This window comes from Geotrypetes seraphini, chromosome 18 (assembly GCF_902459505.1).
Source record: "Geotrypetes seraphini chromosome 18, aGeoSer1.1, whole genome shotgun sequence".
NCBI lineage: Eukaryota > Metazoa > Chordata > Amphibia > Gymnophiona > Dermophiidae > Geotrypetes > Geotrypetes seraphini.
The window spans coordinates 466,230-481,604 of NC_047101.1; the positions used below are offsets into that span (position 1 = coordinate 466,230).

At 44.0% G+C, this 15,375-nt stretch overlaps 1 protein-coding gene across 8 annotated transcripts in view; it reads right to left on the reverse strand.

Annotated features, from left to right (window-relative positions):
* Nucleotides 1-15,375, reverse strand: part of LOC117351614 (C-terminal-binding protein 2) — a 130,352-nt gene that overhangs the window by 89,469 nt on the left and 25,508 nt on the right. For all 8 annotated transcript variants that reach the window (XR_004537489.1, XR_004537490.1, XM_033927145.1 and 5 more), the window contains exons 4-9: nucleotides 14,524-14,678; nucleotides 14,194-14,338; nucleotides 13,453-13,659; nucleotides 13,089-13,303; nucleotides 12,405-12,535; nucleotides 126-253 (exon numbers count right to left, since the gene is read on the reverse strand). Coding sequence is in view for 6 of the 8 variants with exons in the window: in XM_033927145.1 (XP_033783036.1) it covers nucleotides 126-253; nucleotides 12,405-12,535; nucleotides 13,089-13,303; nucleotides 13,453-13,659; nucleotides 14,194-14,338; nucleotides 14,524-14,678 (981 nt within the window). In the remaining 2 variants the exon portion in view is untranslated. The remainder of the gene's footprint in view (nucleotides 1-125; nucleotides 254-12,404; nucleotides 12,536-13,088; nucleotides 13,304-13,452; nucleotides 13,660-14,193; nucleotides 14,339-14,523; nucleotides 14,679-15,375) is intronic.

Genomic DNA, 15,375 nt, shown 5'->3' on the forward strand with positions numbered 1-15,375 from the left:
CTATTACATTGGCAACATCTCTGCACCCCACATTGACAGCTGCCTTCTTTTTAGAGGACTGCCCCCTGCTCAACCACTTGAGTTAACTAGATGGCTGCTACTCTCCAGCTGGCCTCTCTGCATACCTGAGATTGCTCTGCGAATTTCCTTAGCTGCCTCTTCTCTGGACTCAATTGAAGCCTGTTCACTGTACCATGCAGTATGAGGAGTGCAGATCAAATTAGGAGCATCCTTAAGAGGTCCTTGGGAAAAGCTGTTGTGAAAAATGATATGTCAAAGTACCTCAATATATTAGTCCTTTTTTTTTACTTTATCTGGTTACAAAATTAGCAAAGAGAGTGAATCTAAAAGGTAGTAAACAATTGGAGTATATTTACAGTAGGCATCTTAAAACACCCGTAGTAATCTTCCTTAGACAACTGGTTATCTTTATTTCTCCACCGAGGGAAGTCTAAGTCACAAGATTCATTCCAATGCTGCAGTGAACCAATAGCCAACAGTGAAGGCTGGGATTGAATTGTATCTTTGCTCCCACTGATCTCAGTTCTGTTTTCAGATCTGTTTATATATTCTGAGTAGGTGTAAGAGGCTGGAAAGCATGAAAGCAAAAAAAGCTGTCTTAATTTTATCTGCTAAGCTAAGTACGCACAGTCTAAATACTGGTTGGCATGCGGTTAGCATCCAGCTAACAACTGTAAGTCAATGCCCCTCAATGCGACTTAAAAACTGCTGACCCCTACTTGCTGAATACTGACCTCATAAGTTTAAAAGAATATAAGAGACTGGGGAAGCCACTGCCTGTCCCAGATAATATTTAGGTTTCTGCATGGTCCTTGTGGAAACAGGAAACTGGGTTATTATGTTCTTATAAGAAGAGTGGCTGAATTTCACTACTCTTTGTATAACGTTTAATGCCATCATTGACTGACGGTGAATAAGAACAGTAAATCGCTGATACAGCTAAAGAAGTACAGCCAAAGAGTATTCAGCCTGAGGGGCTTTGTGCAGAGTTCAGCAACTGGAATGTGAGAACAAAGTAATTGGAACTGGGGTCAGAAAGGGAGAGGTCCACTTAGGCCTCTACAGTTGTTTTTTTTTAATTGGCTGTGACTTATTTTATTTTTGGGACCAGTGAAGAGACATTACACTTTCCAGTTAGGCCTGCTATTTCTGTGCTAAGACTTAAACACATACCTGGCAATATTCAGCCCAGGGCAGTCAGCACTTTTAAAGCCATTGACAGCAGCACTGAATAACCAGGTCTTTGGCTAACCCAGAAGTTATGCGGGTGCTGACCTATATTCACTGTCGGGACCAAAATACCTAAAGTGGACAAAGATAAAACTGTGTTTTTATGTGGTTCTAACTGCCTTGGTTAAGAGTGCAGGCACCAGCACTGATGTCGCACAACTTGAAAGTCTACCTGAGGTACTTTTCCCTGCTTGACAGAGAAAGCAGATTAAATATCAAACTGGATGCCCAGCTGAGTGTCACTGAATATCTGTGCCCAGCAAACACTGTGGTTTATTTATTTTAGTATTTCTAGACCACTTATAGCCCAAGTGGTTTATAATCAGGTACTCAAGAGTTTCTCCCTATTTGTCCCGGTGGGATCCCAATCTGACTAACGTACCTGGGATAATTCTGGGTTTGAATTGTAGTTTGTAGTTTTGATTTTAACGCAATATCAAGTATTCTCAATGCGTATAAATTGCAACCTCAGGGTGCTCAGGCTGCTGCCCTAACCACTAGCCTCTCCTGCCCACTTAAACAATACTGAACATTGACCACACAGCTCTCATATGGAGGACAGCTGAATTGCACTATTCGCTGTATAACTTCAAGGCCAGTCTCATAATGCCTCTAATCCCACCCCATACTGGCCATGTGATTTGTGTGGCCAAAATCTATTTCCCCGGGTAGAAGTAACCTATAAAGATGAAATAGTAGACAAGACACAGCAAAAAGGGGGTAAGGAAGAATCAAGTAGAAACATCAGAAATGACAGCAGAGAAAGACATTACTTTTGCAGCCTGCCAAGTCTGCCCATTCATTCCAACTACTAAGCTCTCAATTTGCACTTGTTTCATGCTTTCTTGACTTCAGATACAGTCCACAACCTATGCTTAGAGGCTATTTCACATATCCACCACACTTTTGTGCATTTGTGTCATTTAAACATCTAATCTAATCTAGTATTTGTGCATCACGCATACCTGTACAGGCTCAAGGCGACTTACAATGGGGAAATCCAACTGGATTGCGGCCCTCGAGGACTAACTTTGACACCCCTGTTGTACACGTTCCCCTTCCCTGCACTGGGATACCTTATATCATGTTAATTTAAAAGACATTCTGTAATTTTGTTGAAGCCAAATAAGGACCCAGAACAGTCTTCCTCTTATTATCCGATTTTGCTCTGTAAATTGTTTAACATACGAATTTATTTTATTTTAAAATTTATACACCACCTAAAACCTAGGCAATTTCCAAAAGAACATACATAAGATTGCCATACTGGGACAGACCAAAGGTCTGTCCCAGCCCAGTATCCTGTTTCCAATAGGGGCCAACCCAGGTCCCAAGTACCTAGCTAAATCCCAAGTAATAAAACCTAACAAATCAATTGGCCCAGTGTCTGCCTTCCTTGCTTGCCACACCTCGAGTAGTGTCTGTTAGGGACCGTACTGTGACATAAAGCTTAAGAACTATTTTGGTGTCAATGGAATATATGGCATAGAGCAGTGGTCTCAAACTTGCGGTCCACCAGGTACTTATTTTGAGGCCCTCGGTATGTTTATCATAATCACAAAAGTAAAATAAAACAGTTTCTTGATCATATGTCTCTTTAGCTATAAATTACAATATTATTATTAAGACTTAGCCAAAAGGAAAGATTTATAAACTATAAAGAGTTTTACCTCATGCAAAATTGTCATTTCTTTAATAAGACATTAACTATTTTTCTGAGGCCCTCCAAAAGTATCTACAAATCCAAAATGTGGCCCGGCAAAGGGTTTGAGTTTGAGACCACTGGCATATTTCTTCTGTCCTGATCAGTTTTGACGCTGTGAAGGCTTCCATTTGGGTATCCTGGAATTTTATGTTCTTGGTGTTAGAACAGTATGGTTTCATAGGTTTCTTTCAGGAGGTGGTCTAAGTACTTTATTGTAATCCTCAAGGCTTGGCTTGGTATGGGTGAATGGTATCTGCTCCTCTTCCTTTTGTTTTTGGATCCGTTAGAGAAATTCTTCATAATTCATAATCCAGATATAAAAAGGTAAAAATTGGAGGCCTTCAGTTTAAAAAGTTCAGCATTTACAGATGAACTTTTAGTACATCTTACCACTTCCTCAGTCTTTGTCACATTTAAGTTCAATTTAGATAAATCTATGGCTTTAGCTACATCACATGTTATGCAAAGTAAACTAATAAATGAGGAGTAAACTCCTTAACTTAACAGCACAGAGAGAGAGACAGAGAAGACACCACCAACAGGCAGTGAGCGAGAGGACACCAGAGACAGTTAGAGAGAGAAAGAGAGGGCACCAGCACAGAGAGAGAGTCAGGGAGGACACCAGCAGCAGATAGGGAGAGAGAAAGGACACAAAGCGGACACAAGTCACAAGTAATCTCAAGTCACAAGTAATCTCAACTGATATCTTAAAGTAGGAACAACAATGGAAGCAGAAGGAAGCCAGAAGATGAGCTTTCCAGTGTTCTGCACAGACTGTCATATGTATGACTATCTCCCCTCGGGGAGACAGTCATATGTATGCAGTCGGTGTCAGGAACTGAAAAGCTTGAAGAAGGAGGTCAAGCGACTAGAGGACAGGATACAGGAGATCGAAGGATTTCACACCACAGAGAGACACATTGAGGAGGAAGTCAGGGAGCTCGAGAGATTCATTGAAGAGGCATACAGGACGAAGGTGGAAGAGAACGAACTTCAGATGAAAGAAGAAGCTACACGGATACCAACATGCATGGGAGAGCAAGAAGAAGATTACCTCAAGGATGACACCCACAAGAGGGGGAGAATTTGGCTAGTCGAGGCCCAGAAGAAGAAGAAGAAAGAGTGAAGCACTTTGAGGACATTGACCTGAGACCGAAGCGAAAATTGAAGAAGGGAAAGTCAGCGATCCTAGTGGGAGACTTGATCCTTAGGCATGTGGACAGCCACATAGCAGGAGGGAGAGAGGACCGACTGGTGACCTGCCTTCCGGGAGCAAGAACCAAGGACATCGTGGACAAAATTGGAATGATCCTGGAAGGGGCGGATACAGAAGAGACAGCTGTAGTGATCCACATCGGGACGAACGATGTCAGCAAGAGAGACTACAAAAGAAGCACGCTGTTAGAACAATTCAAGATTCTGGGAAGGAAGCTGAGGATGAGGGCCCAGAAGATAGTGTTCTCAGAGATCCTACCAGTACCGAGGGCAGATGTGAAAAGACAAGAGGAACTACAATCAACAAATACGTGGATGAGGAGATGGTGTGAGGAAGAAGGATTCCACTTCGTGAGGAACTGGACGGCGTTTTGAGGCAAGAGCAATCTCTACAGGAAAGATGGACTGCACCTCAGCGCAGCAGGAACTAGACTCCTAGCAAACAACGTCAAGAGAGGAATAGAATAGGGGGTCGCGTGATGGCCGGCACCTGATCGGACGCCTGAACGCGGAGCTCCGTCCTCCCTGCACCATTCGGCTCGCCTAACGCCTGCCGCCGCCGGTAAATTTGTGAAAATTTCGGCTCCTGCACTTTCGGGATCGCTCCCGCTGTGCTGGGGAGCGTCTGGCGCGTGACACACGGTGGCGGCGCGGGGGATGCCGACTCGAGCCCCGAAGGCCCCAAGAAACAGCGTGGCACCGGCTCTCAAAATGGCGGGGATGCAAACGGAGGCGCCAGTGGACCGCACCTCGGATGAGATGCTCCAAGTATCCATGCGGAACCTCTCTCAGCTGTTAGACGATAAATTGGCCAAGCTACATGCCTCCATGGAGGAAATCAAAGATGTGCTGGCTGGCCACGCGACGCAGATCCAGCAGGTGGAGGATCGGGTCTCAGCACAAGAAGACAGAGCGGTGGTTGCAGATGGCAGGCTTGACTCCTTGGAGACCCGAGTATGCCAACTGCTCGAGAGAGTGGAGGACCAGGAGAACAGGGCCCGCAGAAAGAACCTCCGACTGATAGGGCTCCTGGAGTCAGTTAAAGATTCTGAGCTTCTCCACATGGTGGAAAGATGGCTGCCAAAGGAGCTGGGCCTGGCGGAGCAGGCTGGACCGGTGGTGGTAGAGCGGGTCCATCGTGTTGGTCAGCGTCGTGATGGAGACGGACCGGGCCGTCCGAGGCCGGTGCTGGCCAGATTCCATAATTATGCAATCAAAGTGCGTCTGTTGGACCTGTTCAAGAAAAACAGATCTCTGTCCTATGAAGGGGCTAAGATTATGATATTTCAAGATTTCTCCACCAAAGTCGCGGAGCAGCGCAGGGCCCTTACGCCGTATTGCTCGCAGTTGGTCACGAGGGGAATAAGATTTGCATTTCTTTACCCCGCTAAGGTGAGAATGACTCATGAAAATCGTACTTTCACCATGAGTACGGCGGATGAGCTGAAAAAGTTCCTCGAGAAGCTGCCGGCACCTCAGGAGTGCTGATGGGCGTCTGTCGTGTGATTTCTGGTGGTGTTTCTTCTATCAAGTCGTTTTGGTCATCCGACAGTGTGGTGCTGACTCTGTCCTGATCACTGCTGCTGGGGGCCTATGTTTGGCTGCCGCCTATGTGACCTGATTGCGTGGCACGACTCCAGTCTATCCAGTCTCCTTGAGTTTTTGGAAGCCATACCATTTCGACGACCATCGGGAGACGGGGACATGCACTGCGAGGACCTCTGGATTCTGGACACTTGGTTTGAGATTATGATGAGTGCCTGTTTGAGAGATTTGTCAGTTTGATGTTTATGCAGCTCTCTTTGCACTGTTTTGATGTGTTTTCCATATATCTGGATGTTTTAGCCCTCTAGAGTTTTGTGGGGGTTCTCACTTTAGTTTTTAGTCGGGGGGCTGGGTGGTGGATGGGAGGACGAGAGTGTTCGTGTGAGGAGGGAGAGGGGAATGGAGGTAGTGCTGGGGTTTTGGATGTGTGTGGGGACTGTTAGGTGTGAGAATGGTTGAGATGAGTGGGGGACCTGGGGACAGGGTCGAGGGGATGAGAGAAGATGGGAATGGGGTAGGAGGGGGGTTTTGGTGGGGCAGGGTGGGGGGTGGGATGCACCTGGGGTCTCTGATCAGTACTGTAATGATACTTCAGTGGGTGGCGTGCTGGTTTGGCTGGGAGGCCGGCGCTGCTGCCCCACAGACCTGTTGTCTCTGGGGGGGACGTACTTCTTACCAACTGCTATTGTGAGTTCTGTTAAGATTGCCAGCTTCAACATTGATGGCTTGCACTCCCCAGTGAAGCGCAGCAAATTATTTCAATACTGTAAGAAATTAAAAGTAGACGTTTTAATGCTTCAGGAGACTCACCTCAGCGTGACAGAACATGTTAAACTGAAGAGGGATTGGGTAGGGGAAGTAGTTTTTGCTTCATATAACTCCAGACAGCGAGGTGTTGCTCTCCTCTATCATAAAAAACATCCTTGTACTATGCACAAGGTAATACAGGACCCCGAGGGGCGTTATGTGATCTGGGCAGGAGTTTTCTTGGGGAAGAAATATGTGTTTTGTTCTCTTTATGCACCTAATGTATACTCTCATAGATTCTTTTCTGTATTAGTAGCGGCTTTGACGCCTTTTTCTGAATACCAATTGGTACTAGGTGGGGACTTTAACATCACTGCAGACCCACTTGTTGATTGCAAGCCACCTAAGCCTCGATTGAAAGGAGGCGATCACAAGGGGGTGAACTTTGTGCTACACCAACTGGGTCTGATTGATGTCTGGCGCACACTGCATCCTACTGAATCTGCCCGTGATCAAGTCCTTACTTGGTTTTCTTCTTATCTTACCAATCGAACCTCTCATATCAAATTCAACAACGAAGAATCTGAAGAATATACAACAACCTTCGGCATCCCTCAAGGTTCAATCCTTTCTCCCCTGTTATTCAATATTTACCTTGCACCATTACTGAATTTATGTCAGTCTATAGGATTCACTGCTTTTTCATACGCAGATGATATACAGTTAATTCACCCATTTAATCCTGAAAATTACGAAGACATCAATTCTTTAAATGTAAAACTCAAACAAGTTCATAATTGGCTTAACAATAATAAATTATCATTAAATATAAATAAAACAAAAGCAATGATTTTTAACTGGAAAAAAGATATAGGACTAAATTCTTCTTTCCTACTTAACAATAAACCCATTGAAATCGTCCCCAAAACAAAAATATTAGGCGTAATAATTGACGATAGTCTGGAATTTAAAGATCACATTAATAATCTAGTTAAAACCTGCTTCTACAAATTGCGTTTAATTCGATCTCTTTCTAAATTTCTCGAACTCAAATCTCGCAATATCTTAATTCATTCTTTGGTTATATCAAAACTGGATTATTGCAACTCTTTGTTGCTCAATGTTACCCAAAAGCAAAAACGACAAATGCAAATAGTTCAAAACTCGGCCATAAAACTAATTTATGATGCCAAGAAATTCGATCACGTCACCCCACTCTTTAAAGATGCACACTGGCTTCCTATTTGCCAACGCATACAGTTTAAAGTTTTACTACTTATCTATAAAAACTTGATCTTCAAAGAACCACAATGCATTTCTAAGATGCTAATCCCCTATTGTTCTGTACGCTCTCTCAGATCATCTTCCCAAAACCTATTAGTAATTCCTTCTTTGAAAATTATAGGCACCCGTAGATTGGAAATGTTTTCGGTCGTCGGCCCCCAATGGTGGAACTCTTTGCCCGAATATATAAAAAATGAAAAAGATGTTCCTTCTTTTAAGAAATCTCTTAAAACTTATCTTTTAAAAAAAATTTTTAATACATAAATAATAAAATAAATTCTCCAATTTTTTAATTTTTCGTTTCAAGTATTTTTATACCTCCTTGATGTTCTTTCCTTAAATGTATTTCTTTTTTTTTACGATATGTAACTTTAACCTCCCTTTCCTCCCAATTGATGTTTGTCCTGTCTAAAATCTATTGTTTTTATTGTATGTTATTATTATTTTAATGAACTGTATGTTTTTATTATCTTATCTGATTGTATTTTAATGTACATCGCTTTGTATAACGATATAGCGATCCATCAAATATTTAATAAACCTTGAAACCTTGACCTTGAAACTTTTCACTCTCAAGTGCATGATGTTCATAGTCGCTTGGACTACCTGCTGGTGGCTCCTTCTCTGCTGGCGGGTATCCCACGAGTGGTGATTGAAGATGGTGTTTTGTCAGATCACCACTTGGTTTGGTTGGAGTTCATTGATAGGCCGGGGTACCAGGGGTCGACTACTAGCTGGCGTATGAATCCCACGTTATACGAAGATGATGAGTTTAAGGACTTCCTGGAACAACAATGGGATTTCTTTGTGAACGAAAACCCTGCTTCTGATGTATCAGAGGTGGTGTTTTGGGAGGCGAGCAAGGCGGTCTTGCGTGGTAAAATTATTGAGTATACTACCCGCAAGCGCAGAGCCCAAGATAAGACACTGTTGGACTTAACACAGCGTCTGGCTGCGCTACGTGGGAGTTTACATGCTCCGGGTGCTACGACAGCTCGATCTCAATATTCTGACCTACGTAGGCAAATTAATGATTTATTAGCGGAAAGAGCCCTTAGAGATATCAGATTGTACAAATACCGCCTCCACCGCTGGGGTAACAAAGCCGGGAAACTGCTTGCGTCTTTGGTTACCTCAAGGGCGCCGAAGCGCATTATTTCACGGATTCAGGCGCCTGATGGTAGTGAGGTAACTGCCCAAGCTGGAATACAGCAGAGTTTTGTTAACTACTATAGGGCGCTATATGACAGGGGGACCTGTGACACAGGACAGAGGACGACTTTCTTTCAAGACCTACAGCTTCCCTCTCTGGGACATGAACAGCGAGAGGTGTTAAATGCCCCGGTGCGAGGGTTAGAAATTCAACAAGCTATTAGGGCCTTAAAATTGGCTAAAGCCCCTGGGCCTGACGGACTGGGTTCTGAATATTATAAGTTGTTGGGGGTACGAGTGGTGGGCCCATTTCAAGCCCTATGTGGGGCTCTTAGTAGAGGTGCATTGCCTCCGCATAGACTAACTCACGCCAATATTGTGGTTCTACCGAAACCGGGTCGAGCGGAAGATCAGCTGGGATCCTATAGACCTATTTCTCTGCTCAATCAAGATATCAAGTTGTTTGCTGCTATTATGGCGGCTCGCCTGGGTCGGGTTTTGCCCAATTTAATTCATTCGGACCAGGCAGGTTTTGTGCCAGGCCGCTATTCATCTGCTAATGTACTGAGGGCACTTTCGGTGCTTCAGAATCCTGGACTTGTTGGGCAACACCCGGGACAACAGAATGCTCTGATAGTTAGTTTAGACGCGGAAAACCACTTTAGGCAAGAATTTAGGATGGGTACAGAGGACCACCTTATCATGATGAAAAACGGTGAAAGGTGGATCCGCAACCAAAGCTTGCAGCTCACTAACTCTGCGAGCAGACGTGAGAGCAATAAGAAACACTACGTTCCAAGTGAGATACTTTAAATGAGCCCTGTCGATTGAAGGAAGGCTTCATTAACTGAGCAAGGACAACATTGAGATCCCAAACCACCGGAGGAGGTTTGAGCGGAGGATGAACATTGAAAAGACCCTTCATAAATTGGGAAACCACCGGATGCACAGAGAGCGGTTTCCCATCAAGCGGCTGATGAAAGGCAGCAATGGCACTGAGGTGGACTCGAATAGATGTTGATTTGAGACCAGACCGAGACAAGTGCAACAGATAGTCCAACACGGAAGACAAGGAGGCAGAATGCGGCTCCAGGCGCAGCGTAGTACACCAAGAGGAAAATCTGGTCCACTTTTGAGAATAACACTGCCTAGTGGAGCGTTTCCTGAACATCCTGAACAGATTGAGAGAACTGGAACGAGCCAGTTAGGTGCTGAGATACCAAGCTGTCAAGTGCAGGGACTGCAGGTTGGGATGAAGAAGAGAGCCTTGACTCTGAGAAAGCAGAGAAGGAAAAACCGGAAGAAGCAGAAGCTCCCTGGCACTGAGTCAAAGCAGCAGGGAGAACCAGGGTTGTCTGGGCCATCGAGGAGCTATCAGAATCAAGGTGGCGTGAATGGACTTGAGCATGACGAGAGTCTTCAGAATCAGAGGAAATGGAGGGAACGCATAGAGAAACAGATCTGTCCATTCCAGAAGAAAAGCATCCGCTGCGAGCCGGTGAGGAGAATAAATCCTGGAGCAGAAACGAGGCAACTTGTAGTTGAGCGGGGATGCAAACAGATCTACATGCAGGGTCCCCCACTAATTAAACACCTGACGCAGAGTCGACGAATTGAGGGACCATTCGTGAGGTTGTAGAAGGCGACTAAGTTTGTCCACCAAGCAGTTCTGCTGGCCCTGAATGTAGACTGCTCTGAGAAAGATGTTGTGACGGGTCGCCCAATCCCAAATCCTCAGAGCTTCTTGGCAAAGAGACAGGGAACCTGTACCCCCCTGCTTGTCGACATAATACATGGCCATTTGGTTGTCTGTCCGAATGAGAACCACATGGTTGCCAAGCAGTTGAAGGAAAGCCTGGAGAGCGTTGAAAATGGCTCGAAGCTCCAACAGATTGATGCGATAGCACCTCTCCTCGCTGGACCAAAGGCCCTGGGTCCGGAGGCCATCGAGATGAGCCCCCCAAGCGTGGGCAGACGAGTCTGTCGTCAGGATCTTCTGGACCACTGGTCTGACCCAGCAGCGGCAATTCTTATGTTCACAGGAACTCCTCTTTTTCTGTCATGGCTCCCACCCTCTGGAATTCCTTACCCTACTACCTCTGCTCTGAAAAATCCTTTGCTACATTTAAGGTACAATTAAAAATCATATTACTTTACCTTGGCCTTCTGCTCCTGACACCATTCCAGTCATATCCATATACTAGTTAGGGCTGAAATTAATTTATATTTGCTTCCCTTACCATATAGTGTTTCATTCCTCTCCTTTCACCACCATTTGTTATTATTGCATCCTATCCAATCTTACCCTTTCCTCTTGTATTCCTTTCTGTCTTGTCGTTTGAATTTGTCTTTTGTTCCCTTCCCCATGTTGTGTTTTAAATTACATTTTAATTGTAAACCGCTTAGATTATCTTTGGGTTTATTATTAGCGGTATATCAAATAAATTGAAACTTGAGGATAAAATAGAGAGGGGAATTTTCAAAACCATGGAGGCCTGTCTGTGGAGTCCAACAGGGTTCGCCTTTATCTCCAATATTATTAAACATACTAATAGTTTTACTAGGGACTAAGGGCTCCTTTTACGAAGATGCGCTAGCGGTTTTAGCACGCTAACGCCTCCATAGAGCTGGCGTTAGAATTTTCCGTGTAGCGCAGGGTTAGTGTGTGCTAAAAACGCAAGCGCACCTTCGTAACAGGAGCCCTATAAGTCACATTCTATACATATGCCAATTATAACGCTTTGTTATTCCAGTGTTACATAAAAAAGTATACCGTGAAACACAGTACACACATGCACTGACTCGGTTAACGTCTGAGAAGTGAAAGGCAGGCAGGTTGGGGAATCCCTCCCCTGACTCAGTACACAGCTCAGACCGAGGTAGGAGTCCTGCCGCTCAGCCCCTGGCTGCCGGTACCTCAATATTTTATTTCTTTATTTCTTTTTTTAAAGAGCCAAAACCCAGTACAGCCAAATCAGGCTTTGTAACAAATTTAAAGGGTCAAATTCCCAATTTTGAAAATAACAATTTTATTTTTTTAATTCTTTTCGGAAGAGGCTGCTGAGACTTAGCTGGGAGGAGAAAGAAAAGGCAAGGAGGCAGAGGCTGGCACTACCAAATGTATCCTCCTGAAAGCCGCTACACAACAAGCTTAAGTGGACCAACTGGATTAGGAACGGCCTATCCAGATCCCAGAGCTGATAGTACGACTATCCACCTGCTTGGAGGTAGAAAATATCGAGGAGCTGGGTGGTCGGGTAGGATCTTATCAGACAGCTCTTCTTGTGTGTTCTATCGCCACATGCTGGTCAATGAGCCATAACTATCCCACTGGTCTGGAATAGTGGGAAGGACGCTATGGAATGTTACATCCTATACATATGCCAATGATATCACTGTTATTCTAGTGTTACATAAAAATAGAATACCATCAAATGTACATTGACTCAGTTAACTCCTGAGAAGTGAAAGGGCAGGCAGGCCCTAAAAACAACTTCAAACTAACCTAAAGGGCTCTGATTCATGGACATCCAGTGCAGCTCCTCGGATTCGCCCTTCTTTCAAAGCTTGTGCAATTGCTTTCTCATCCACAAGACCTCCACGGGCTGTGTTCACAAGAAAGCATCCCTGTCGCATCTAAAGAGATAAAAAACAAAACAAAAAAAACCCCAAACTAGATGATATGCTTTGCATGCCACTGTAAAACACCGATACCAAAGCAGAAGAGAGAAGAACAGACAACATCCGTTTAATCTCCTCCTTCACCCCCTGGAGGCTGTACACTGCTGCCACTCAGAAGGCAGAGGAAAAGGAAGTTAGACTGTGAGCCTCCTAGCAGCTACCGCCATCATCCCAGGTCAAAACTGAAGAAACACATATCACTGGTCACCTTGTTTCTCAGATCAAATCCAAACATTGTCCAGACCAGGAGTACAGTACAGTGGATAGGGAGCAGCCCTTCCCCCTTCCCAAAGCATGCAACACTATTGCCCCCAACCTTCAAAAGGAGTAGGCTAATCCTTCTATCTCCCACCCCAAAGTCTGCATTGCCAGACGAAGGGGGGAATTCATTCCGATTTCCACCTTTGCTTCTTCATTCATCACTAAAAAGAAGTATGCGGCCACAAATTGTAAGGGCAAGGGAGATGGAAAGGAGAAGGTTTGCACTGTTGGTAAATGAGGTACTCACCTGCTTGATAGTGAAGTCGTTAATGAGGTGATGGTTATGCTCATTCAGGCTGCAGTGAAGAGTAATGCAATCACTATGTATCAGCAGGTCCTGTAGGGTACCCATTCTCTGTAATCCTAAAGAACGCTCCACTCCATCCGGAAGGTAGGGGTCATAGAATATCACATTGAAGCCAAATGCTTTTGCACGTAATGCCACAGCTTGCCCCACTCGACCTTAAAATAATAATAATTAAAACACACTCATACAATGAAATAAACTTGTGAAACACTTGGCTACTACCCAGCCTGTGAGAAGTACTGGGAACCAACCCTTCAAATCAAGAACACAGTCCTACCAATGCAAGTGTTGAAAGGTATATTACCAAGGCCAATAATGCCCAAGGTCTCTCCACGGATCCTGGCTGCCCCTCCAGCAACCTCTCGAATTTGCTCTACACTGCAGGCTCGGTTCCCTTCTCTCATGGCCTGATGCAGCCAAGTGACACGCCGATAGAGGTTCAAAATATGGCACAACGTGGAGTCAGCAGTTTCTTCCACTGATGATGAGGGGATATTACATACTGCAATGCCTAGCAAGAGTGATGAGACGGAAACAAATAACCCCATTAATACCAGGTTTTTCTTGAATATAAACATGCTGTCTCCCACCAAAGGCTATATACACACACGTTTCACAATAACAGGACTCCTTTTATTTTTCTATATAATAAACAAGAAGCTGGGTGTACAATAATAAAATATTATTCACAAGTAGGCCTACAACAGAGCTATATGATGATTATGCAACAAATATGTAGAGTAATAAATATTTTTTGCAAATAATGTAATTATGACTGATCAACATTTCTTTTGCTAGAAGAGCGTAAAAAATTCTGAAACATACAAAACATTAAACAAAACGTTTCTTAAAATGCTGCCTCAAAAATTCACTTGGCAGATTGAAGAAACTTATTTGCAAAAATCGATATTACTAGTGATTTCAAATGCTAGCCTGGAAGCAATTGACCCCCAAAGCACACGCAAAGTAAGAGTACAAAGGTGAGGCACAAAGCTATCATATAACAGACATTTCTCTCGCTGAAGATGCATATGGTTCACCGTACCTAGTTCTGCAGCTGATTTGATGTCAATATTGTCATAGCCACTGCCAATCCGGATAATGATACGAAGTGCCTTGAACTTCTCCAGATCTTCCCGGGACAAAGAAATTGTATGATACATTAGTGCGCCAACTGCCTCATTTAACACCTATTGTGGAAAGGTAAAGGGGGGCATATACGTCAGAGCTCTCGCTGACTCATGCAACTCAAAGACAAGACTATATATAGGCAAAAAGGAAATATGGGCATGCCTGTAAAAGAGCATGGTCCATGAAAACAACTCATTCTAAAACTGTTTAATAAGTAAAACATAAGGATCAGTACTATGTCCACCTTTTCATGAATTTCTTGTGTAGACTGAGCATCACAGAATGCCACTGTAGCCACATCCTTCAAGATAGGCATCTCCACTGTGCAGTCTCTACCATCCAAAAGTGCAACCAGGGGGCGAGTAGGCATTGGACCATTCAGAATAGGAGATCGGATCCCTGCGGAGAAAATACAGGGAGAGAGAAGCATAGCAAAGACAGGCTGCAACCCATAATGTTATAAAAGAACTTTTGATGGCAGCAAGGCTAAGATTTTGGCTTGACCAATAAAGAAAGCAAAAATTTAGCAGGTGGGGGGCGTGGCTTGGAGCGTGCTAAACATGGAGATGTGATCGAGTTGTCTGTTTTTCCAGGCAGCAGTTTTAAGATTATAAATACCATTTTCGCCATAATTGTGGTTTTGGGTGGTTCGCAGGCTGTGTGAAGATGGCCAGTACGCGGCAAGGGAAAATTGATGCAGCTTTTGTGACAGCTGGCACGGTGAAGCGAGTGAAACATGATCATGTGACACCCTCAAAAACACCACTTCCGGAGGAGGAGGAGATTGAAAAAAGAGAAATTATGGCTGAGCTTAAAAAAATATTATAGCAGATTCAAAAGAACGCTGAAATTATTCAAGAGGTAAAGGAAGAAGTTTTAAATACAAATAAACAGATGGAGATTGCTAACCAGAGAATGGCAGTTTTAGAACACAGAGTGGAGCAGTTAGAAATAACTGCAGCCCAATCTAAAGATGACAACAGAGTTATTAAAGATTTACAAAAACAGCTGGTAGACTATGAAAATCGCAGGAGGAGGAACAATGTAAAAATAATTGGGCTAGCAGAAAATTTGGAGGGGGAAATCCAATTCAGTT